The 27120-nt window shown below is 49.5% G+C and overlaps 1 protein-coding gene across 1 annotated transcript; it reads right to left on the minus strand.

Moving 5' to 3' along the window:
* Positions 1–566: 566 nt before the first annotated feature.
* Positions 567–13954, minus strand: LOC128721292 (opioid-binding protein/cell adhesion molecule homolog). Its single transcript, XM_053815030.1, has 8 exons — positions 13824–13954; positions 3740–3866; positions 3460–3667; positions 3229–3399; positions 2345–2473; positions 1898–2251; positions 1672–1809; positions 567–1438 (listed from the first exon to the last, which is right to left on the minus strand). Exons 1-8 carry the CDS (start codon positions 13952–13954, stop codon positions 963–965), a joined length of 1734 nt encoding a protein of 577 aa, XP_053671005.1. The 3' UTR covers positions 567–962.
* Positions 13955–27120: the final 13166 nt, after the last annotated feature.

Below are 27120 nucleotides of genomic sequence, written 5' to 3' on the forward strand. Positions count from 1 at the left end.
GTGGTAGGAAAGTTTTCACACGCCTTTGCCTCTCACCCATTTGTATCGATTTCTGTTGATTTAGTTGCAACTCACTCGACTCGGTGGTGCAAAACTTTCACACAGACCACCGCCACGAGCCAGCTGCATCGGCCAGCCAAGGATTAATTTATCGCTCACAAGTTTGTCGTTCATCAGTGCAAGAAATATGGCCGCTATCCTGCAGCGAGCAACTCCACGTGAGGCAGGAAACTTGTTCGGATGTGTTTCAACCCCGAGCAGTGGCAGCGAAAGTGCACTCGATCTCGATCACCTGATTTCTTTCCACCTTGACATGTAGAACACATCAACAACAGCCCGTTTACGCCATGTTCAGTTTCATTTTCCAGTTTTTCCTTTTTTTATTGATTAGTACTCTGATGCGCTTGAGCGAGCGGCGTCTATCTGCCTTTCTGTGTCTGCCTTTCTCTGTCTGTGTCAATGTGGGTGTATGTATCTGCTCCTAAATCCGTGACGCTCGCCCGACTTGACATCTGTCGACTAGGGTGATGCTGTTCTTGTTGGGGTATTGCGATTTATTACTGGAAGTATTTGCTTAATATGTACATCGTAACACGGCCGGCCTTCGTTCACCCCTGGGCTGGCTGCCTGCCTCGCTAATTTTGTGTATTTGTTTCCTTTTTTGTGTGTGTTTGCTTCGCTACACGCACCCTTCACACGGGTGCCATTTGATCTATGCTTCACGGCGTAGAACCGAAACCGGTCCCATCGCCCGACGGAACGGGTCGTTGTTTCCTGATTAATCCTAGCAAATTAGAAAACAACATTACCTTCGTTACCTCTTTCGCAACGACCGTCCGTCCGTCGGTGCTGGGTTGTGCTCTAGTGATGTCCTGGTCGTCCCATTCGTCCCGTTCGTCCCGTTTGTCCCAGCCGTCCCACCGGTGACAGATGGCAGCGGTCCTGGTGGGTGGCCCAAGCCCTCACAGGGCGCACGGTGCGTGGTGAAAGACGAGCTCGGTCGAGATTTTCTCCTTCGGCTTGCGACCGATCAGTACGAGCAGCAGAAAAAGTGTAATCCACGGCAGATAGATTTGGAAGTAGCGAAAAAAGGACACACAGGACAGGGCTGTCACGATCAAAATGCTCATAAATCTATCCTCCAGGCCGGAGAGCGGGCTGAGCGATCCACCGAGTGTCCCGGCGGTCCATCGACCTCCGAGTAGCGCGACCGTGGACGGTGGAGATGCCGACGAGGACGCCGAGGATCCGTGTGAGTTCGCTGATGAGGACGAGGACGAGGATGACGACGACGAGGACGATTTGGAGTAGGCCGTCAGCTGCGGATAGTTGATGTGGCTCTCACCGTTCGCGCCGTACTCGACGAAGGCCGGCGAGTAGGTGAAGTACTCGATGATGAATCCTGTCGGGGGATAGGGCGTCGAGTCGTACGGTGTCCCTGCGAAATGGCGTCGTGGGTGTGATGAGAAAAAATGGCATCATTACACGGCGAAGGTGTTTGTGTCATTTCGTGCGAGCTGCAACGTATCGATCGGTCGTTCCCGGACGCCAATTAGGGGACTTTCGGAGGGCACAAACCTTTCCCGAGCCGTTGGCGAAAAGGCTCACCGGTTTCACGTTAAAAGCTCGAAGAGAACAACAAAAAATCGTAAGGACACATGGCGTACTTACTGGGGCCCATCAGTGTCGTCCTTCGACGTGGTGCCGTCGGAGGTGGTGGCGCTGGAGTGGTTGTGGTGGTGGTCGTCGTCGTTGTCGTGGTTGTCGTCGTCGTCGTAGTGGTGGTGGTCGTGGTGGGTCTTTTAATCTCTGCAAATTACAGCACCAGAAGATGAAGGAGAGCAATCGATCACACAATCCACGGCGCCCGCACATCCTGGGGCCGAAGGACACTTACCGTACAGCCGGATCGTCCGGTTGGCCTTTCCGAAGGCGTTCGATGATATGCACATGTAGCTGCCGGCATCAGCCTCAGTGAAGCTGCGGATTCGAAGCGTCATCTTGGCGGAGTAGAGACTTCCGAAGTGCTGCTCGCGGATCTCGTATCGTTCACCGTTCAACATCACCTCCTGGTGGTGATGGTGGCCAGAACTTTCACCACTCGAGAAGGCTCCTCCTGAGCGACCTCCCTTGGCGACCTTCGTCCAGTAGTTGACGGAGCGCGGAAACGACTCCACATCACACTCCAACTCCACGTCGGACTCCTCGTAGGCTCCGAGCAACGTTTTGGCCGTCGTCACATTTGGTGGAACTTTCCAGTGACGAAGACATGAATGGGAGAGAGAGATGATGGTAATGGTGGTGGTCTCGAAAGCTCGCGTGGAAAAACAAAGAAAGCACTCACAGTGTACGCTGAGATAGACGCGTTTGCTGACGGCTGGAGGGACTTCATTGGAAGCGATGCATAAGTACGCGCCCATCTGCTTTCGGCTGACGTGGGTCAGGTTCAGGAAGATGCCAACATGTTGATCGACTGCTCGTCCGCCGGGGAAGAAAATGCCGAAAACGCAATAGATACGGCGTCAATTTATTGGTTCAAAACGATGGCGAAGAAAGTAGAGGCGGCTTTGGTAATAAATAAATTTCTCGTACAACCCAAATCAACTTGTTGCCGTAGGTTGCGCGTGGCGTGGCCATAAAAGGGTCCGATTCGTTTTATATGGGACGAAAACAAATTTCAGTTACAGCTTGATTGCTCTTCGCAGGAGCAGGAAGAGGAGACCGAATAAATAATAAAAATAAACGATAAAGATAGCTGATAAAACAGGCACGAAGCGGCTGAGGCTGAGGCGCCAGTTGCAATGGCTCCCGATAGGAGGCCGGTGAAAATTTATGGAAAATATTATTGGCCTCAATTTGGGGTTAGAGCTGTACGTATCTCTGTGGGGATGGTCATAAATCAGAACGGACCCCGTTTCTTGTCAGCAAAAGCCTAGTGTCGCCTCACGCATGCTTTGATGGATCGTAAAATTCATGTGGAAAGCATTTCCCGAACTCCTGCTTAATATGGTCCACCAAACTCGCCGTCCCGATAACGAGTTGGAAAAGTGTACTGATGACAAAGCGTGGTGAAGTTTTCCGATTCTAAGCAAATTTCCCATGAACTACATGGTTCCTATGGTTAGTACGGAGACCGATTGTCTAAGACTGAGGTGTTTACAGGGATCGGAAACGGATCACCGCGGGAACACACCGGAATGCGTTTCCGGTTCCTGTCGACTAGCTTACCCTTGCGGACGTCGCTGTTGTTGCGCAGAAGATAGAGCGGATAGCCATCGTTGCGGCGCCAGGTGACCTTCGGTGCCGGATGCCCAGTGGCACGGCAGTAGAACGTTGCATTTCCACCTTCGCGAACCGTCAGATCTGAAGACGATTGCTCGTCCGAGATGTCGGGCGGCACTGCGAAGGAAAGAGTGAGATGCAAAATAGGCCCACAAAAGAGCTTTAAAAACTACTTACGCTGCACGTCGACACAGCCTACTTGTTTCTGCAGCGGTGTGACGTTTATTTGACACATGTAGCAGCCGCGGTCGGATTCGCGGACGTTTCGAATCTTGAGCCGCCAGACATCGCGTTCTTCCTGCGTTACGCTGTATCGCGAATTGTGCGTCACAACCCGTCCCTGGAGTGCCAGGACTGTTTGATCGGAGGCTCTCATCCAGCCAACCTGCTCGGCGTGTGAAAAAGCGATAGTACATTAAAGCTCGAACCACCTAGGACAGTCTCGTGGATTACTCACCTTGTAGGCACCTAAATTTTGTACAATGCAACTGAGCGTCGCCTCTCTACCTATAGGAACTGTCACGTTCTCGATGGGGCTGGCGAAGCTCGGCTTCAGTTCCTGCTCGTTACCACGAGTTTCGGGACTCCCTGTGGACGAAAAAAGTGCCAATGAAAAACTCCGAGAAATACCGAGAAATAGAGCTAATGAGCGTGAGCAGTTTTTTCCCATCACTGTCCCGTACCGAAAACAACAAATGGCTGCTTTCATCTCACGGCCGTTGCTTTTGGAATTCGTTAAAAATTCGAACAATCAAAAACTATGCCCCTGGGGCGCATTCGCTTCCTGCAAAAACTTTCCAACTTTTTTTTTGGCTCAACGGGAAGTTTTGCACCGTCTAATTTTTCAAAACCGAACCAGCAAAAGGCAAAGGGCACCAGCGTGGCTCCGAACGATAGTTGCACGTGTTCACTCACCGGCCCGTGAGAATGTGATTGGAATTTTACATTTCAATTTGAGCGATTTTTAGTTTTCGTGTTTCAAAACCATCGAACGTCCGGTGCATGGAACATGGTGGTCCGATGAGCCCTTTCACGGTTGGAAAACATTCGCGATAGCAGATTGGTAAGTTTGTAAACCGAGGCGAAAGCTAGGGCCGTGCACAAAACCAGAAAAAAACAAGCACCATCCGGGCACGATTCGGGTCCAACCAATAGCTCAGTCAATCTCAGGCTCGCCCATGCGGTTGAGCTAGGGATGAAGGGAATGCTGGGAATGCTGAATGAGCATGGGAGAAGGAAAATAAAAAGCTCCCTCACCCCACGGTAAAAGTAAGGGTGCCGACAAAATTCTCATCGGTTGTTGGTGACAGTTTACAAAGCCAACCGTTGGGGTCGATTGTTTCGCGAACAGGTCCAAGTTTGGGTGGCTCCACTTCGCTGGAAAATGGAAAAAGGGCTCGCAGTGATGGAGTGCCGGTAGCCGGTGACCAGGGATCGGAGCGTTGTGTGCGTGCGTTTTTTCGCGTCCCACGCTAGGGTGTTGATTTTTCGGATAGTACCCGCACGAGTCGCCGACCCACCGAATGGGAGGTTAAGGGTTCCTTTTTTCCCACCATTCTAGGTACATTCCCTACGACCTACAGGTTCGCGAGTCCACGGGATCGACGCGTGGCCACGCGAGGCACTCGCACGGATAAACACACTCGGGGCTCGTACCAACTCCGGAAACCGGGTCGCAAAATGCAAATGGCGGAAAATTACAGTTTAATTGTTGTATATGTACCCGACAGCAAGGGCAGCAGCTGGCTCGTGTTCGCGCCGTTGCCGGTGCTGTTCGGTTTGTAACGGGTCTGGTTTTGTGTGCCACGGGCGCGCACCAGGTCCGGTCCGGTTTTTGTTTCAAAAGAGACGAGGATGAGCTCGTTGATGTGTGTGTGGGAGCCTTTCTCTTTCGCTTTTCCACCCTGTCGTCCTTGTTGGGCTGCTCTTTTCCGGGAAGGTCCAAAACGGATGCAGCCTAACGGCCTTCGCCTTCGCTTTCCCATTCGCGTCAAATCGCTCACCACTAGGGCCGGGAAATTCGCTTCAAAATTTCGTCCCACTCGGATGCCGCTTCGCAACGATTTTCAACCTTTAATGGAAGGGTTTTATTTTTCGGCTGTTAATTCTCACAGCCCAATGAACGGGTCGCGTGAGTGGGCTGTAAAAAAAAGCTGCTAAAAAGGTGCGAAACAGCGGCTGTATCAGGTGCCAGCAGCTTTTCGAAGGCTCTCAAAGGCTTTTCACCTTTAATTCCGGACCGAATCGAAATGGGAGCGATTTTATTTTCGCCCGCGTATCATTTCGCAAATTTGTCGCGCCGAAATTAACGCCACGTGGGGACGTTCTTGTTTGCCGGGCGCGTTTATGTGCAGCTGATTGGATTGTTGATTGTTGTGCGAAATTTCCACCATCGATTGCCCTTGCCCTGTGCCGTTGTGAATCGGGCCCGGTGCAATGAGCGGCACAATATTCAGCAATTACCATACGAGGGGCCGGCATCGAGCAAAAGAGGGAGCCAGAAATTTGCCTTCGAATAATGTTCGGAGAATAAATCATCGCACGAAATCGAATATCGAATATTTATATGTGTAGGCAATAAATTCCTGAGTATCACGTAAATTGCCATTGTTTGCACGTTCTCCGACCCCATCGGGGAAGGAGCGAGTTGGAGGGGGTTCGGAAATGAGAAACGAAAAATCAATTCCCCTTTCTACTCCAGTTCCGCGACTTCCACCAAACCACGCCAAGGGGAGACACTTAACTAAAGGTAAGTGTGAGATGCTTTTCTTCCGGTGCAGGATAAATTGAAAATCGCACCCCAGGAGTGTAGCCGGTGCATTGTTGAATGCACCTGCAGCTGGGGGTGCAGCATCATTTACCACCTCCTCTTCCCTCTCTTCCTCCCCACTTTCCTGCTCGTGTAGAATTTCAATTGAATCCCCGATGAATCATGTGCGGTACAGGAAGGAATTTCCCGTAAAAATCGGGCTTTTCTCTCGATCTCGAACTTTCCTCTTTCTAGCTTTCCCACACACAAACTCACATTCATACTGTTACCTGATAAGGGGGTCGTAAATTACAAATTATTGCACTTTGGTACATTCAGATGGGATTCCATTTTTTTACCCTTCTCAACCTCCCCAGCTCACACACCCGGGCTGGTCCATTGTTATTAGCTTCCGTTAATCGATCTGCTAAATGTTTGATCGTGATTCATTACGCGAGGCGGCACAGAACGGTAAAGGCAAAGAGGTGAGCGAATGGTGGGGAAAGGTTGAACAAACACGAGTCCGATTCTGACCGGGGCGCATACAGGATTCTGGTTGGAATACTACTTTTTTGAGGAGGTGTGGAAACAAGAGCTATGTGCCGGAATTGCTAATCGATTCGTCGTTTGCCGATGATTATTACCCCGCTATGGCAACGTGAGCGGAAATCGAGAACTTCTCGGTGGCATTGCACTTTTTAGTTTCTTGCGACTAGCTTCAGGTGGAAAAGCGATTGCGGGTCTGCACGATCAAAAAAAAAAGAATCCGACAGCTCTTGTTCCATGAAGGGGTTTGCAAATTTTTTTCACTCGTTGGGGGATTTTTTCGAACTAGCGTCGGTAACTCGGGGGCTTAATACACGAGATTAAGCAAGCTTGGACGCTCGGGACATTAATCAAGCTTAAATTTCAATCCGGCACCGATCGATTCCGGCAATAAATCAGACATTAACGCTTATCGCCACCGGAAGCGCTCGTCCAGAGACGCCAAAAAGAACACGCGCCACACTCGCACTGATGAATATTGCTTCGAATCAAGCATAATAACTCGAACGCGAACGCGCGTGAGGCACAAAACAGCGGAAAAACTTCTGCGAAAACTAGCTCACCCGATCAGAGCTACTGCTGGCGGGAAAACAGCTGAGCTGGTGCCATAAATTGTAAGCCACCAAATCCCATTGCATCGCGTAAATTGCCCTCCATCAGTCTAATAACGATCGATTGGCCGTGGCAGCAGACGAAAATGAAGCGCCCAGTCTCACAGCGCCTTGAGACACAAATTTGCCCCATCCGGGGAAAACTCGCGCGAAAATCGCCGACTCAGCACCCGCAGCCGGGCGAGCACGTGGACGCGCGTCGGCAGATAAATCAGTGCTCGACTGCGGGCTGGGTTGGGGTGGGAAATTTATTGGTTTTTCTTCCACCCCAAGTGCCCGAGTGGCCCCGGAACAAGGATAAACACACGCTTCGTCGCTGTCGTCGGGAGACAGGCCCATACACAGCAATCGATCCCCGGGCAGGATGGTATTTTTCAATCAACGATTTACACTCTAATCCCATTTCGGATGCCTTCGGGGTGTCCGGGTTCCGGGGCCGGTCGGGTTGTTCGCCCAAATTTGCCGCTGACAGGAAGAGATGGCCTTCCATTAACCGATCCATTCAATAATGACCAATTTCCTCTCTTTTCCGCCGAGTATTGTTGATGCCTTCATCAAAAAGCCAGACCTACGGCTCGTGGAAAACCGCCTTTTGAGCCTGAAGGAGGTCTTTCCCTCCCACAAACACACACACACACACACACACACGTGCACGTCGTCCGGACTGTGGTCAAACTCAACCAACCAACCGCACCCGGATTTCTTTAACTCATTTTTCTGCTTTCCGGTCAATCAAGTGCCGGTCTCGCAGCCTCCGGGGGCGTTGGTGTTTCGAAAAAGCCACCGAGAATGGCGATGGTGACGACGATAGGCAACCGCAGGCGAAACATGAGCGGAAATTTGCTTTTACTGGCTGCTAGCTGGCAGTTTCGAATTGATGACTCGGTTCGGGCGTTGAGCGGTGCTACAAAAAATCCATTACTCCTTCCGGGGCTCGGGTTTCAAATGAGCCCCGGACCGATAATTCGATTTCAGCTCGAAAACCGAACCAGAACCGGCGTGCTTCTACGCGTCGAACGCTCGAAAAGGGTGTAGTAAACAGACGTAGGTGCACCCGTCAGGAGTGTGATTGAAAAGGAGTGTCGGTAGGGCTTATACCAACGCTCTTGCCACAGCTCGAAGGTTCTGCGCGTGAACCTGCGGCGTTTGGGTTTCCAGCAGCGGAAATGGAAGCCGATATCAATCGGACGAAAGCAGGGCACGCACACTCGAACGCGCACGGATTCGAGATTGAAGCTCAGCTGGCGGCTAAGCCTCAGAGAAACAATTGTGTCGAAACGGTTGCGTTACCAGCTCAGGTCCGAATGATCCTGCCAAGCCTCGTGTGTGTATGCGTGCGAGTCTGGATTGGATTTGCAAATCTCAAATCCGACATCGGGGCCCGGTTTGGCTGGAAGTTATACTTCCCGTTGGAAAATGAACTGTCCGTTTTCCATTCCCTGTGTTCCCTGTTCAGGATGGGGTGAAAATGTTGTGCCATAATTCGCCACCGTACACACACACACACTCACACAACTGATGCCAGCTGCTTGCCCACAGTCTCAGCCATGGTTGCTTCCTGTTGCAGTGAGCTTGCCCGGATACTTGTTTCCGTTCTGCCTGAGTGGGTACCGAGAGCGAACCGGCTCCCAGAACCCGGTTCAATTTCGCAGTCTTTCCCGCAGGCCAATAGAGCCACAGTCTCGATGCAACTGCTGCTGCTGAAAAGTAATCGAAGCGTTCAACCAAACTCAAGCTGGGCCACCGATACCGAACCGTTTGACGAAACGCCATACGGACTGCGCTTAGTTCTTTCCAGCGTGCACATGGCCACTACCGGAGTTTGCGGAGATAGTTTGCCGATGCACTACCGACGGCACAAATGCAGGTCGGGCATTCATTATTCGCACCCGGTTTGAGCTTGTAACCGAATATGCTGCTGATGCGTACGAACTGTGCATTTGAACTCGATCCAACGCCAGAGGACTCGGTGTGGTATATTCTCGATGGTACTTTGGCAACGATGAAACTCTAAACAAAACAAGATAGGAGCAGATTGATTCACCAATTCACCAACCGAAAAAAAGCTCGAAAGTGTGAACGCCTTTATGATTCGGCACTTTTCATTCTGTACCTTCCCTTTTCGCTTCGATTCCTTATTTACAGTTTCCATCATCCAGTAAATACGAGCACATCATAAGCCACACGAGCCACGCTGGCAACGAGGGAAATGGAAAAGCGCCTCAGAAGGATGGCCACAATTCTCCAAGCTCATTAAACGCTTCACCCAAGGCCGCAGAAAAACTGACTACGATGGCTTCGATCGGTGGGAAATTTATTGTTCCACTTTTGTCCGAAATACCAACCGGGGATCGGCGGATCTAATGAGTTTTAGATACTTTTGCTTTTAAAATTACGAAGGACAGCGCCACGAGTTGCGGCACGGACCACTCCCGTGGGGAAATGGCCCGAGACCGGGAGCAAAAACCTATCATTCGGAACGATTTTAAGTGAATGGACTGAATTAATCTTCGTTGCGAATCGTGGAATGCTCGAGGCGCTCGAAAAATCACTCTCCGGTACACCAACAAATAGATTGAATTATCGAAACCGATGAACTTTGTGGTGGGATTTTCAGCGATTGGTTGCCCGAAACGGTCCAGAGCGAGCTCAAAGCATGGTTTGGGTGAAGTTAAGAGGCACAGATTAGAAGAAATCGTGCGGTCGACAGTTAAAGCGCCGCACCTGAAGCGATTGTACGATTCGATAAAAATATCACTCTAACTCCAGGGTGGACGCGTAACAACGCGCAACAGATCCTACGAGACTGGCTCACGCCTCCACGGCTCGTCTTTCTCCGAGCCGACAGTAACGCGTGAATGAGTTTTTATTTGAATTTACATAATTATCATCGGGCCGTCTCGGGCAGATGCGGCAACCACCACTCGAGTCCAGAAGAAGCAACTCCCAAGAGAGGCCAACAAAAAGGATCCCCGATGAAAGGTGCGAGTAAAAGTTGCAACATAATTCAAATAAAACACCCTCTAAATTAGCGCCCACAATTGTCGCAGGCCGACGGAGGAGAAAAACGGCCCCAGTTACTGCTGGGAAGCTCGTTACGGAGCATTCCCGTCGACGAGCCTGCTCTGAAGTGGCGAACAACATCTCTCATCCCGTGCCCAAGTGCTCCACTAATCCACTTACTCGCTCCCAGACCGACCGACGGGCGGGAAAAACGGCAATGGAAACTTAAAGTGACTCCTGCCTGCCGTCGACAGCGAGTGAACGAGTTGTGCCTCGGGAAAGGGGTTAATTCCTGCAGTGAGCGTCAGTGACAGTTGGTGGTAGCTGTGTGTTTTTAAAAGCAATCTCCACTTATGCAAATGAGAAAACATTAGTGAATGAACGCTCTCCGGAACGTTCCGAGGTAGATTTTGCGGGACAACTTGCGTGTCAGTTCGTCCTGGCGTGGAGTGGCTCCATCTTCAGCCATCTTTGTTGTGGAGTGCATTCTTTCACGGTCTCGGTGCCAGCTCGGTTTTGCGGTGGCTTGAATGGCCTCAATGGACCGTAATGGTTATTGGGCTGCAATAGTTGAGTGAAGTACTGGGCGCCTCCATCGGTTGACTGGCATGAGCTCGATTCGCTTTGATAACTTATGCAACATAATCGCTTATGTGATTTGAAGTTTTATTCCACTTGAAACGCAGCAAAGGCGCTCCTTTTGTCTTGGGGAAACTTTCATTCCTCGCACATTCCTGGGACAGGGCTCAAATTGATTCTTCTCCGTGAAAATGCGCCCTCACCGCTACGGATAAACAGCTAATGCTTGGGTCCACCTTCGAGCGGGTCGTTTTAAAATGGAGCCCTATTGGGTTGTATCAATAATGCACCTCCACCACGCTACTATACCATTCACGTCACATTGCCATCCAACAAACAAATGGCAAACTTTCCACATCCGTGAGCCGCCCGAGCCCCATCGAGTGCGAAGAAAGGACTCACCAGCGATGCGATAAAGTTTTGCTCTATTGGTTTTCGGGTGGCTGGTTTCGGTTGAGCGAACGCAGCTTCAAATGCTGGCCACTTTTATGTGCCTTCCCTTGCACCATCGGCCCCGGGGGTCGAGCTTTAGCGGGAAAGCGTCTGTGAATGAGAAAGCGTTGCGTGCGAAGCGGAACCCGGAGAGGATTTTCCAACCATCTCATCCCACCACGTGGCTGTGGCTGACCGTGCTCCTCATCCCTCATCCCAGGCTGTGTCCGAGTATTATTGGCTTTTGTTCGGAAATCTCTCGGAATGGCTATTGATCCCAATCGAGGGCCGGGAAGCAAAACGTTACCGCTCTCTCCTCCCCTCCCCCCCTCCTCCCACGCTCCTCCAAGTATTGGTCTCCACCCGGGCAAAGGATGTTTTCTTTCGATTTCGGATGCCCCCAGAAGGACATCTTTTCAATCTGCTTGTGGCCGGACCGTTCAAACCGCCCCGGTCACGGTCACGTGTTTTCTCGATTTTCCCAGTGAGCTTTTCTTTTTTCAGTGTGTGTGTGTGTGTGTGTGTGTGTGTGTGTGTTTGGGCATTCCACCAAACGGCATCAGCCGGCATGTTGCGGAAACGTGCCCGGCTCGTTTCGATCTCCGAGAAAAAGGATTCCTCCGCAGCCAGTCCCTTGTGGTCCGCGGGTCGAAGGCGAAGAAAGCACACAAACACGAAAAGGGTCTCGCCGGTATGTAGAGTTCGTGCGTTTGAATGGCCTGCCTGTCAGAATCAAAGAACTAAACGAGAAGGCGCGCCGAAAAAAACGTTCAACATGACACCGGTGTGGCTGCGGGTTCCACGTGTTTCTCGTCCTCTCGTCAAAGAAAGTTGAAAAAAAAACCCGGAGCCGTTCCTGTGGAGCGCTCTTAAACACACACACACACACACACACACACACACGCGAAAAAAAAAATCAAACGAACAAAAATGATTGGGAACCGAAAAAACATGATTGATGGATTGTCATTTTCTATCATTGCACTTGCACATTGTTCCGATCTCGGTGGGTGGGCGTGTGGAAGCTTTTTTCTCTCTACTCGCGGAGAAAAATGCGACCGTGTGGGAGGCAACGTTTTTGTTTTCCCTGCGATGCCCTGCCGATTTTCAAACAACAATGTCCGTCTGTCCAAAACTAACTAAGCTGCGCCATATGCAGCTCGAGAGAGTCCACTCGGAAGGACGTACGGGGTGAGAGCGAAAGGACACCGAAGGGAGTAGAGTGGATTCCATTCAATTTTAGCACATTGGCCGCGCCTGTCCCCGGCATCTAAGCGATTGTGTTTGACACGGTTGCCTCGCATTCCGACACATGATTGATGGTTCCAATAGAAGTCATCATCTCTGTGGCTGGGAAGGACCTCTGGAGGACCTTCCCGTGACGTAATGGGTGGAAGAGGATTAAATCCCGCTTGTTGTCTCTCTCTCTCTTTCTCTCTCTCTCTCTCTCTCTCTCTCTTGCAGCTTTCACCCTTTGTTCCGTAGTGTCCCCGGTGCTTGATTGACCCCTGGATCTCGAGGTAGGCAATAATTAATCAACCTATCGGAAGCGTACTTAATCAACACTTGAGGTCAACCGTAAATTATGAACGTTCCGCCCAGGGCCGACCTCGACCGCAAACGATTGAAAACCGAGCATCCTTTTGCCGGGCGAATGCCTGCCATCGATCTATCGGTCGAGTGAAAGGACCAAGCCGGGTTTAAAACACGCACAGCTCGAAAACCGCGGCCGAGCCGACCGACGAAAATGGCATTAAATCCACCGTTTCGGTGCTTGCGATAGTTAGTGGTTAATAAATCTTGCCCGGGAAGCGGCACTCGAGAAGAGATACTGTTTTCAATAACGCTGCAGGACGTCCATAAACAAGGTCGAGTTGATGTTGGAACGATAGGTCGTGGAAATGCAAAAAACACTCTGTCAGTTGGTGCGTTACAAAACTACTTTCGGCGCACTGTCACATAAAAAGAGAACGCTCGTTTTCCTGCCACACGATGCATTCACAATTTATGATAAGATCCAATAAAGCGTTTAACGTATTAGCAACCTAATCGTCTTACCGGCCAATGTGAGTGGTCCCTATACACCGTGTGTTGAGCTCCAGCCCCGACGATATAAATGATAACGTACGACAAAACTCATTCGAACCGGAACGGGAAAGAACACCCGGATTCTCTAAAGGAGGTTCGCTTCCGGGAAATCCCTTAGTGAGAGTTTTCCCACCGGCAAGATGTTGAAAGTCATCACAATCTCATAATATCTTGATTGATCATCAGCTCGATCGGAGATAGCACGAGTGTGTGGAATAATAACGCTTCTCGGGACTTCGTTTTCACTTTTTCCCTTTTTTGCTCCTGTCCATTTTCCACCCTAGGAAATTAAAGCCAGGCACGGTGTGCCATCACCTCCGATTGGACAAAGGTTTGGGTGTTCTAAGAAGAGCCACCCGATCGACCCGAAACGCCCAGCGAATCCTAGCCGTGCCCTGCGACGGTAAACTAGTTGGAAATTCCAACGGATTTGCAAACACGTGCTACGTGACCATTTCCGAAACCAAACACTTCACCTGCTGTGGAGCTCCACGCTCCATCTTCCCGTTCTTTTATCTTTCTCGCTCGAGCACTTACCCTTGACAAACATCGTCAGCAGTCCCAGCCACAGCAATAATCCACCGGCCGGAACACTCCGATGGCGGCAGGGTGCTGCGGTCTCTCGCCCACGTCCTCCACGCGGTCGGTTCGGACCGGCGTCCATAATTTCTGCTCCTTTTATACCGATCACGTACAGCGAGGATGGTGAGGTTGCGGCGGTGACAACGTCTCGCCTTCTTCGGTCTTCGATAACCAAACGATGCTTTCTCCGAGGTTCACCGGAAGCTTCGATTTCTTTCGCAAGAAGCGCCAAATAAAAAGAAACTAAAATATGATGCAACCAGCTGGAGAACGTCTACGATTTGCAAATGCTTTTCCAAATACCGTTTGGAATCGGCCGTTTCATAAATTTGTAAAAAGTCCACCACCCAGTCGGAATATGTTCGATTTCGCCTCTTGTTTTGGCTTTTTTTGTGTTGTTGATGCTGAGTTTTATTTCTGGCAGCCCGAAACAACGGACCGTAGGGTGAAATCGTTTTATGACGAGTCGACGACCGTCATTCCGGTCGCTCGGTTCACAATTTGAATGTTCCTTCGAATGGCGACGTTTGCCGGTTGGCCCCGAGGGCTCAATCTGGCCGATATCTGCGATTCGATACGCACAACCACTCGAGTCCCGTCGTTAACCCTTCCGGCGTCGAGAGGCGAGCGCGGCTGTGTCCTTCGCCTTTATTGGCCATCATATTCGCACATCCTGCGACGTGCGACACGGGTTGTCAAGTTTGCGCATTCCCCGATCACCCGGAGGGCGCCAGCCTTGGCAGGGCTGCCGGTAATAATCGTAATAATCATTCGACCGTTGAACCACACTCGATTCGATCGGGCCCGTTCGAGCCCGTTGGTTTTGGCACTCCACTTCACACGCCGTCACGCAGGCACGAAAAATTAGGGATCCCAGCGCCGGCCAGCTTCCGGCGCACGTACCGAGTGCTTTCGCATTCCTTCGGCGTGACTTCCCGACACTTGGCTCGTTCCCGGCACCCCCGAAGGAAGTGGGAAGTGTAAATAGGCCGTTTTATTTACTTAGGCCGCACGCACCAGTCCGTCAGATGTTGTCAGTATTCTAATAAAATCACCCTTTTTCTTTGCGATAACTTTTTACGGCCCCGGCACGACCTCACACGCTGGCACAAATTGTTAGTTATGTAGCACTATCGGATGTAAGGGGCTGCCAGGCGATGAGCTTTCCGGAACGGGCGCTCTGTGTGGGTGCGGTTTTCTTGGGAAAACGAACGCTGGTTGCCAAGGGGCTCCAGCAACCTCGGATTCACGACGGGCTGGAAGTAAAGAACGGAAGATGGTTGAGAGATAAGGATGCTCTTAGCGGATGGTTTTACATCGATTTAAGTAGATTATTTATGCCCTGCCGTCAGCGGTGGTCCCGTTCGGAAATATGCTACGTTACGTAATGCGATATTGGAAAATGATATCCATCTGCTCTTTCAGCGGAATGGGAAAGGGTTTTGGGTCTGTTTGCACTTTGCTCACTTGTTTGACATTGGCAGGGCACGAACCGCGATCGTAGTAGTCGTAGTCGTCGATATCTTGCACTTTTGCGCCTTGAAAACGGTTTCGAGTTGTTTACACTCGATGGTTTGGGTGTTTGTGGGTTTGGCCGGACGGTACGTGTCAATGTTCGGGTCTTATTCTAATGTCTGGATGCCTTTTTATCTAACCTCCGACTTTGATAGTGACAATCGAGTTCAAGTGGCTGAGAGTGTATAGGTGGCGAACATTACCGTTCCACCAATTGCACACAATGGCCTTCAAATGTGTCGAGCTTTGCGAGAACACGAACGAACCACAAAATTTCCTTCTATTTGTATTACCTTTTCTGCTGCGGCAAGTTGTTTATATGCTTGACTAACTTGCCGAGTTCATGTCGATCGAACCACCGAGCAGTCCATTTGGAAAATTGAAAAACTTTCCCTTTCCGTAGCCCTGAACGCAGCCCGGACTGCGAACGCCGGAGCGAATAAAACATGCAACAGTCGAATGGCGCGATAGATTAGAAACTCGATAGCAAGTGCAAACGCAATCTGAGCTTTAACACCCGAAAGCATTTTAGAAGGCAAATTTTCGTGCAATTCAAATCAAGAGCTCTTGCTTTCGCAGAAAGGCAATAACAAATTAATCATGTCGGCTCGGCCAGTGTAGCGAGATATATTAACATTCCAGCTACATTCCTCCCTAGAAGGCTCTGAGAGAAGAAAATACCCATTGTGTGCTTTAAGTGTCTTAGAAGCAGAAGACAGGATAATGCCAGGTTCACCAAGATGGTCAAGATCTTAAATGCTCTTGAGAGTTTGCCCTTTTAGGGTCACGTTTCGCACCTACGAAATTATCCCGTAGAAGAAAAAAACCAGCACAGTTTGTAACTTCCCTTTTTAGGCTGCTTGAGATCAAACGGCCTGGCACTTCTCATACTCTTTTCCTTACATTTATCACCCATTAGCAAACAGTTGAAGATTTATGTCCCCCGGACCCATCACGTTTCACACCCGACCGTGTCGGTGGAATCTTTGGCACTGGTCTATGTTTGGAAGATCGTAAAAGTTTGGTGGGAGGATGTTTAGCACAGACTGAGATCAAAACGAGCCTTCAGACCCACGTGAAAGTCAATGCGACGGTGTGTTGGGTTGATGTGTCGTTAAAATTTAACCTCGCCAAGGCAAAGAAACTTCAGAATCCGTCAAAAGGCATAAATGGCTGGAAATACACCCTCCGGCAGGGGGCATTTTCCATCGCTTTGACCCCGTTTTATACCGACGCACATGAAACGTACATTAATTCTATCAGCTAATCGCTGTCTCCGTGTGCGATGTTATTCATCTTACACTCCGTAAAAAAATCGATCGATCGTAAATCTTACATTCGGCACGGGGGACATGAACGAAGCGCCTCATGAAGATGAAAGAGCAATTTAATTCATATAGCAATGTCGGGGAAAGCTAAGATACATTCGTAATGAGAGCCCACGTCGCTTTCGTTGGGCGCACGTATCGAATACGTGCCTTACTGGAAGAAAGTTCTTCCGGAGTCCTTTAGGAAGCTGCTGCCGTTGCTGTTTTATTTAACAGCAAATGACTTGCGGCAGCAGCAGCAACGAAGCGATACAGCAGAAGCCTCTCGCATGAACGCAGACCTTTAACATTCAAAAGAAACACACCGAAATGAGCACCCGTATGGTTTGGAGCATTTATTTCTTCTTCCAATCGTGCTCACGCAGCGACAAAAAAAGCGTTTCAAGGATACGTGACCAACAAAACAACAATAAAAAAAAACTCTCCATCCGTGGTGGGTGATTTCTACTTCCAGCTGGACACTGGAACGAAAATACGCGCCCACCCGTAGAGTCGCAGGAACCCGGAGGCAGAAGAAATAATCTAAGACAATTTTGGCTTTCAATTTTGCATTCACCGTTGCCAGCCAACGAGCGCCAGCGGTGAAAAATGGGCTTTTTTGCTCTTACATCCCCCCACGGGCATATTTTATGAGCTCGAACGTGGTGGTTTTACTCCATAGTTTTTTTTTGCGCTTCCTATTTTGCCAGAGCAGCCGCTTTGATCAGGGGAAAACCTAAATCAGAAGTTATTTCGTTCGTCTTTTATTTTGCGCTTCAAATGCAGCTTTGCGCAATTGGCCAACAAAAGGACGCTTTTCTTTCGTGGAAGCGTCGATTCGCGAGAGTTTCGATTACGCAAGTGCGGCATTACAACGCGCCAATTTACGTCCAATTCGTTTTCGAGCCCAATTTACACCAACGGTTTCGGCAAGTGTTGGGCAGAACAGGAATCAACGAACAGGAAAACGCGCCGAAGAAAGAGGAGATGCACGCGATGGGAAAGTTTTATGGGTTTCGCTTGGTGGTGATTTAAATTAAATTGCGGCGCGATTTCCATCGGCCACCGGGGATCGACTGGCCTTCAATCAATGTCCGACCGCCCGCTGGGCCAGTGGACCAATACAAGCAGACTCAGGCCCTGCAGCATTGCCGATCGAGAATGGAGAAAAAAAGTTTCGCATCATACGCCATGCGGACAAGCCATTGGGAAAGTTTACGTTTTCTTCCACAGCACCACCGGATGTCCTGCCGGGCAGGATGCGCTCAGATGGGGTACAAAAAATGTAAAGTCAGAATGGAAAAGAATTTCATTATCGTTCAGCTCGGTGCGTTCGCTTGGCTTACTTCAATTTATCCCCTTTTCCGTCTCTTTCACACTGTTTCTTCAAAAAGGGTAAATTTGGAGAGGAACCTCGAGTTGTGTGTGTGCCTGTGCTTAGGCGAGCCATCGTTACAGCTAAATGACAATCAATCGCGTGACATCTAGCAGGCTGGGATGTAACGTTGGAGACAAGTTGGGTTGACGAGTCTCCCGGAAGTGGGCTGGGTAATCCGTTGGCCAACGTAAGAGAGTTAGGGATAAAGTGCGGATGGAAAGCTCAACGCTTCGGTTCGTTTTTAGGCAATTTTCCCTATTCCACGAATCGGGTTCGGCTCACTTCCGGCGAAAGATCCTATCGAACGCGTGGAAATCTCGCAATTCCATTGCCTTTCATTAGCCTCCAGCGAAAGAAAGAGAGAGCCATGGGGGGCCCACAAACAACGCTATGGAACGAGACGGCTGGTGAATGTGAGCCGAGACCAGCGGGAGTAACTTATAATTACAAAACTAACCCGTCATTTGCGGTAACGGACAGCTGCCAGTAGTCAATTTCCCCATATCTGGGAATCTTTCCGGAGTTTAATGAGAAAATTTCTGGACAACTGATTTGACGGACGTCGGTAGGGTACGCCGAAGGGCAACCGAATCCGTCCGGAATGCTCACGCCTCATCAACTCTTGTCACTCTGGGATCGTAATAACGAAGCGTATACCACCGCTATTTTTGAGACACTGCCCGTAATGGCGTTTTGGGAGTTTTGCTAAATAGTTTTGAACCGAAAAACAATTTAAAGTTTGAGCCGACTACAATGATCGCCTGCCAAGGGCTAGTGAGGGACCGAAGTACACGCTTGGAAAGCTCATTTCACCCATCGGAATCGCATGAGCTCGAGGGAATTTGCTCCATTTATGTAACGGCACGATAACGAGGCAATCGGGCAATTTTCTGATGGGTCTCCCAGCGACGCACCAGCCACTCCTTTGTCTGCGCGAAACATTACTGCCCGCGAACTCGTCCCTCCAACTCCGAAGGGACAAGGGAGTTAACCGAGAGGCCAGGCGGGCAACGAAATATCAACCGCTTCTAAACACGTGCGATAAAAAGGCAACTCCCGATAGGGGAATACCATTTATTTGCTTGACTTTGCAGCTAGGGGCCACGTGAAAGTGAACCAACTGCCGGAGCCGATGGTGGAAAACAGACGCATCGTGGGTGGACTGGGTGAGAGGGGTGGAAAACATGACACCAAAACACTTAGCGCTGATGAAGAGAACGCACAGCAACCCGGTGCGCGACGAAACTTTGCGCAAAATTACCTCTTCGGAATCGTAAAAACGTTAATAATGCATATAATCATATTTAATACACTTCTGGCGCGGGCTCGCATTTTGCCTCTCACCGGTGTGGCTGGGAAAAGAATACGATAACGGCGAATGGGTAGGGATTATCTTGTGGTGGCGTGGCCCGGAGACCACGATTTGGTGCGGTTATTGGACGAGAGTGAAAGTGAACCTCATTTCCCCTAACGACTTGAGCCAATTTTCGCGGCCCTCGAGTGATCGCGGCGGTGAAATAGCGATGTGAATATCCGCTGGGAGCCACGAATGGGCGAAGGATATCAATCGACTCGAATCGCTTTGTACCTTTTGCTGCTTTTTCTCGCACCTTCCACGAACGAGAACGTTCCGCTTTTTAATCCACACGATATGCAACTGGAGCCATCAGTGGCTTTTCTGGTATCGTTGCATGTCACGGTTGCCTGCGAAGTGGCTTACCGATAAGTCGATAGCGTAACTTTGGCACTACTCAAACTTCTATTCTCCACAGAAGAGGGCTTTTCTGCACTAGGGCTTTGGACGTCTCAACCACGGCAACTCACGTCCGTTATGCGAGCAGAGTGTAACTTATGTACCACATTTAACGGACCTCAACAGCTGATCTTCCTTCTACAATAGGTCGAGATCAGAATGACGATTCCTCAAACCCGATTCGAATGCACTCGCCCTGTTCACTGAAATCCACCCTAAATGGCACACACGTGGTAGTCGGGTTCAAGCACGTTCAACAAAACGTTCACCTTAACATTCAAAGCAGGCGACGATCGGGAAAGCTCCCAGTCAACTAACAACAACGAAACGTCAACTGTCAAACTGTCTCGCTTGATTTATTCAACACTCCCGGATCCGAGCGCACACACGGTCGACGTTCGACACCGGGCAGCGATCGTTTGGTACTGACGACCGTAGAACAGCCTTCGAAAAACGCGCCCTCCAATTTCGGCGTCCAGCAGTCTGTAGCGAGTGAACTCACCGATGGTTGGCACGACTCCCCTCGAAAGCGAACATCTACTGTAGGCGCATGCGCACCCGAGCGCCCGAGGGAACCCCACGAAAGCCACTCCGGAACTCCGTCAGCATCGCTGGCTGCATCCGGTTTCACGAGCTCGGAGTCACGCTGTTGACTCCGCGCGTAACTCCACCGGGACCGGGGCTGAGTTGCAATAAATGACTCTCTGGAGAAATCTTGCCAAACGCGGACGTGCCGCACCGCCGGAACTCCTCGAGGCCGAGGTCCTCGTCGTCCTGCAGGATGGTGCATTAGGACGCGGGACTAGCAGCATTAGCGTACGGGGCCGAAGGTGCGCACGTTTCGATTGAAGTCCGCGTGTACCGAGCGATGGGTGAATAATTTAAAACAAATCAATCCCGTGTGGAGGGAGCACAAAATCGAGAGCCGGGTGTTAGGACGGATTCGTTAAATCCCTGCAATGGTGACCGGCGGTTATCGATCTCGAGCGATGGACGCATTAACGGGGCTGATTGGTCGGACCGTCGGGATTCAAACACCGTCTGATCCCGGGGGCAGTTTGCTCGAGAGCGAAGGGAAAGCGAACGGCACCAGCGAGGATAATTGCACACCAGCGAGGATATCGCATGTGAACGAGCTGATTGACACGATCATTTCACCCGTTCCAAGGCGACGGACACTCTCTGGATTACGTCAAGGGAGCCGTTGACATCTCGAGCCAACATCTTGATACCTTTGATCGCGCGTGCCGACACGCTTCGGTCGGAAAAACCGGCGTATCAGCGACGGATTTTCCCTCCAAAGGACACCAGGACCGAAAGGCCGAAACGGACCGACCGAGGCATTCTTTCACGTTGTCACATTTTTCGTTACATTCCAATGATTTATTGCATGTCCTGCATCACTCGGTCGTTTGGCTTTTCCTCGTGGAGGAAAATTGTCCAATGTCCTAGCCCTGTTCATTGGAGACCGGAACCGGAATGAACGCGCGCACGCCTGCGAGAACATTCACTCATGGGCTTCGGTGTTTTTTTTTTCGCTGCGTTACAGCAAAAGAAAAGCTTGTTCACACCAGCTCCGTCGAGCACAGGCTGACTCGAGAGAGGGGGTGAGTTTTTGTGTTTACCAAAAATATTCACCCTGCCGTGATGTCCCTGTGGTGTGGCGAACGGAAGCGTCCATGAAGGAGCGGTTTCGGTGACCGACAGCACTCGGACGACGTCAACGAGCGGCTAAGGGCATCTCTCACTAAGAGGGCGATTGCAGTTGCGCTCGCCGCTGGACAAACACATGCCTGAGAGCCACATCAACACAGCTCAATCGTGTGGACACAAAAAGCAGTTAAGAACCATGTTAATGCCATTATTATTCAGCATGTGGTAACTAATTAATTTCATCCTCTCATTTTACGCTACTGCGGTGGAGTATTGTGGGTTTGAAGTTTGTGGCGGTATTGTTTTGTACGGTGTCCCTTTGGTGTGTGTGTGTGTGTTGATATGCGTTACGAGGGGGAAAATGTGACACACCATGCGTCCATTGGGTACCATGTTCCGAACCAAAAACGTATGCAAATTGCTCTTGTTGGCAAAGCATTTTGCATATTTTCTGCCATTGCATGCCGGGGTAAAGTTAGGCCACAATGAAAACAGATAAACGACCAAGCATTAAGCAAAACACAACCTGTCCGCGATTTGTTTTGGCCCAAAAATATCATTCTTTTCTTCTCGTTCGCCCTCGAGAACCACACGGCGGTGACCGTGCAATTGTCATTCGAAAAGTAAATAAACAGCTACCACCGGAACATCCTGCGCGAAGTGGAAATAGAACACAAGGGTTTGCGTGCAGTTTTTACGGAGCCTAAATGCGTCGCGAATTCAAATCGCAGCAACCAAAAGCACGCAGGTCGCACCGAACAGCACAACCGAAAGAGAGATCGAAAGGGTGAAAGAGAAAACAAAGATGAAAGCTAGGCTGGGAAATATGTTTGTATGTATGTAGATGGGTGTGAAAGAGAGAGAAAGAGTGAGAGAGTGTGGGACAGTGATGGTCCGATTTTTAATTAAAATCTGGAAACGATTTATGGCCGAAGTGGGCTCGAGGCAGCAAACCTCGATCTAACTGCGTCTCATTTTCCTTTTTTTCTCCCGCGAACCAACGCCTACTCGAAAACGCGCGCTATCCAATATCCTGGCTCGAAGGGGTAAGCTCGCTGGTCAACAAAAAACATCGCCATGCTTTTACCACAATTACACGTTTGATCCTTCCATCACAATTACTGAACAAAAGAGATGATTTGGTGACTTTGTTTTTTTTTGTTCTCTAAAATTCTATAGCTTAAATTTGCGTACATACGAGCTACATCGCTCTTTCAGAGTGACATTTTCATCGCGTTTTTGTGAGATGCTTGATTTTTTTGATTTATTTGTGTGTTGGTATCACACTACAAACCCAACACGTACATGCACACAAACTTCAAACGAAGCCTCCAGAGACGATACAAAACTACAATATAGATTTTGAATCGCGTGTGCTTTTGTGACGTAAATGGAGAGCTAAACGGTTGAACGAGCTGATCGCCCGTTGGATGGATTTTAGTTGTCACGAATCGCATGGCGTTTGATAACACAACATATCTGTTTTATGATTTGCATTTGGCGTTGTTTGGTTGCAGTTATTTTCCAGTCTTTCAGTTGTTGTAGAATGTTGTTGCAGGTGTAAAAAGAAATATGTATGCGGATTCATATTTCAATCAATTCATGCCATTCCACGTATGCCGTAATTATTTACACGCAGTGTAAATAGGAAAATATTGCTTCAAAATCAATATGTTCCACTTTAGTGATTAATCTTCAATGCACTTTGTTACTATTTTCTTTAAATGTGGTCTCGCTGTGGTTTCAGCGCAACGAATACAGCTATCGCAATATAAAACTGATCCGACAGAGGTTTGGGCACCTGAATGCGAGCACTTCCCGGTAGATAGTGAGCAAGATCACTGCCCTCTGACATGCTGAGCGGCGCGAAGTTAGTCGAGCTTTGGCAAAACTTTTGCCCGGCGAAGTTTCGGTAAACGAGCATTCAGCTCAAGCTTTATACCTCGGACAAAGCTGGGCATGGAAATAGGTCTGGCCGTTTGTTGGTAAAGTCCGCAGCCGAGATCCGGGACTCGGGAACAGATCGAATTTCCGTTCGGCACTCCGGTCACGTACTGCATTTTGAAGTTTTCCCGCTGGTTTCGCACAACGTCGGAGCCATGCGGAATTGGCTTAGCCAGCCGGCGCACAACCACACCGACGAGAAAGAGGCACCCGGGATTTGCTGCAGCGTGGATCGGTTAGATTAGATGTAATTTTCACACAATTTTCCACCAAACTTCGGCGCCATTGTCGGCCCGTCGGGTGGCCCGAGAGTGGCTCAATGAAACACCCGACACCCGGGGTAGAAAGGTGAAAGTTGTATCCTCTTTTCAGCAACTTTTTGATTATCGCCACAATCGACGGCGCGTTTCGGGAGCCACATCGATCGATCTTCCTTCGGGGATTTACCGGTCCAACCCTCGCAAGGGTTTCCTGCACTAAGTCGCCTTCATGCCAACTAGTTTCCTCGAAACGGGATGCATTCTGGGTGTAGCCTGCTGCCCTGTTGACCCAGAGCATGGATCGAAAATAGACGGAACGGAACCAAACACGGATATCACAGAGCCTTGTTCTTTTTTTTGTGCAGACCACTAAACGTTCCGTACCCGTACAAATCGTGAGCTATTAAAAGAAGACAGGTCATCGTCGTCCTTGGCTTTCTCGAGCCAATGACACCCATGTGTGGCTCGAAATAGGTTGAATGAAAATTTTGTTAGATTTCACGACGACCCCAAACGAAGGGGCTATTGAGCACATACACACATACGTTTACTCGTGAGCTGGATCTTTGTGTGAGTGACCGAAAAAGTGATAACCGCCAGCGCAGGGTAACTTTATAGATCATAATTTATTTCGGGGCTCTACACCCTCGGGTGCCTTCCGTAGAAAAAGAGCAATGGTACGAGCAAAAAGAACATCGAGCTGCAGGAAGATAAAAAAGAGCAACCATCCCCTTCAGGAGAATGTTGGATCATCGTCTCTTAATTCGATTATCGCTCTCATAAAATCCGGCTAACAATTTCGTTGACCCTTCTCTGCCAGGGTACCCTGCTCAATCGACTTCGTCCTTTGTGGTTCGCGCTGGCCACGAAGACGCACACGCACATGCAGGAACGGATTCTCTATTACCATCTAATGTATCGTCATCGTCTTGGGCAGAATTTGTTCTGCTTCCGTGCGGATGTTCCGAGCAGATGTGCGGACACATCGCACTGAAGACAGCGGAAATAGACATGGCCGTTGCCGGATTCAATGATGGTCTATCGTTACAACCAATATTTTCCAACGTCTTTCGTCTCGGTTTTCTCGATGATGCTCGCTCAAGAAGGCGAAAAAGTGAAGCGCCTTCTTGAATGCGTCCGCTTTCCTTAAGGCTTCCGTCCGTGAAAGCTCTCGTTGCGCTGAGTTGTGACCCAGGGTAATCACATAAGGTCCCGTCCATCTTCTCTTATCGTCTTTTTAACCCAAGAAATAGGACGAGATAGAGCAGACCCTTCGCACACTCCGGATCTGAATCGGGACGATATTTGTTGCCATTTGCTCGCAGCCTCACCCTTCGTTTTAGTATCATTTCGGTGTATTTGTTTAGGTTAGATTTCCTTCGAATGCACCCGACCGAACGCGCCAGGCAGGATGAGGCAGGGCTTCTTGAAACAAATGCTTTCCCCACCCGATACGGCTCATCCGCTTTCGGTGTGTAGAGCACCAAAAGACGAGAGCCAAAAAGACGGATGAAACTTTCTCCCGGTTGCATTTCCTATTACTCTCCATCCTCGAACAGCAAAACACACACACAAACACGGCAAGAGTAAGCTTCCTAAACAAACTTCTACGTCGCGAAGCAGACGGTGAAGTGAAGAGCTAAATAAAATTATTATTTCACTCACATTATATCCATTAGGGGTATTTTTTGCAGCCATCGTCGCCCTTGCGAGACTGAAGCCCCGTAATACCACTTTCTCACAACCCGCGCAAACTTTCGTGGCTCTGGTGCGGGGCACACGTTCACCTAAACTACGGCACAAAAATAAAGATTGAGCAAATACATAAGGAAAGTTGAAAAAAAAAAAGGCACGGCAAAAATCGGAACGGAAATAGTCCTCATTTTCCCAACTGCAACACTTCTCGGCTCGAGGCAAACACACGGTTTGCTCACACGAAGGGCGTTCGAATGAGAACCAGAGGGCGTAGGTTTGGCTTCTTGGTCGAGAGTTAAAGTGCGCAACGGATTTTTGTATTTTTTTTTCTAGCTTTCTGAGGGCGTAATGTTGTTCTTCCCCCGCTGCATCGCGGACTCGACCGCTGTTTGTGTGTGTGTTCTATTCCGAGTAATGTTTACCTAGCCGGAAGCTGTGCTTGTGTTTCATCGGAAAAAATAACTTTTCTCGGTTTCCGGCCAACGATATACAGCGTTGATAAACAACGAAACGAGGCTTCGGCCTGTTACTGGCATGTAATGACACGTTTGAGTGTACTATTTTGGGATTAACCTATCGGAAAATAAACCTTGAACGCTCGCTGATCACCTCGAAAACATAGCGAAAAGGGTTTATTGTTTCTAATGGTGATTCACATGGTGATTCACATGCATCACAATCGAAACTAAGCTCGTAGCCGTGGTTTGTCTGACTGGGTTGTTTAAGTGAACGAAAACTTACCAGCAGTTGAAATGATCGCAAAATTGTTCATTATTGAGCTAAGCATTGGACATATAGGATATTGGATTGAACACAGATTGAATTAAAAACAATGTAAAAAATAAAGGAATTAATTTTATTTTGCTGTTTCCAATTTTTGCAAACCAAAGTGAACAATCGTTTATTTCGCTTCGTTCTGTCTGAAGATTTTCACTCACTTTATCCAATGCTCCCGACGAAAATCGTCCTAAAAAAGAATGTAAAAACCCAGATCCGAAAACACTCGGAAGAAAAAAGGCGTTCACCGATCGAAAATATAGTGGTAATCATTTTCCCATGCCCCACAACCGACGTCACAAAACAATATTGAATTTTTCGCGTCGAGTAAAAAGTAATACCGTCCCATTGGTAGTGCCTGGGGGGGGGGGAGGGAGGGGGGGCATAATCCGCCCGATCAATGGCCATCGATTTTTCAACATAAATTTCCCTCCATCCGCCACGCCGACGTTGTGCTCGAAACGAAGGGAAAAAGATATCGACGGTAGATTAAAGGATTTGAAGCTACCGGTCTTGGCAAGCGGCTTGAAATCGAAGAACTAGCTCCGAACGGCATCGTAGCAGCCCGTGCCAAAGCCCGTGCCGGCCGTCGACAGCGCTCTATGCACGGGTGATAAATTATTATTATTGGAAGGCGATAAAATCTATTCAAATTAGTTCTTTTTTTTTCACGGCCCCAACGCTGAACGACCCGTTGATGGTGAGTGCAAATTCCCGAAAGCGTCGCTTTAGGGCCACCCAAGGAGGCTTTCGTGGTGAGTTCTCCTCCATTTGCAGGCAAATGGCGGTGGCGGATGAGGCTAGTCACATTTGGCCACCCGCGTGGTGCTTTTCGGACTTCTCTCGTGTCTGAGGGCTTGAAACTCGAGTTAGCTTGCACTCGACCGGCATGGGCGTTTGGGATGGTTCGGTAAGGAGGCATACCCGCGAATTAAAATGATTAATAGCTAAAGCTATTATCGATGG

This window comes from Anopheles nili, chromosome 2, assembly GCF_943737925.1.
Source record: "Anopheles nili chromosome 2, idAnoNiliSN_F5_01, whole genome shotgun sequence".
NCBI lineage: Eukaryota > Metazoa > Arthropoda > Insecta > Diptera > Culicidae > Anopheles > Anopheles nili.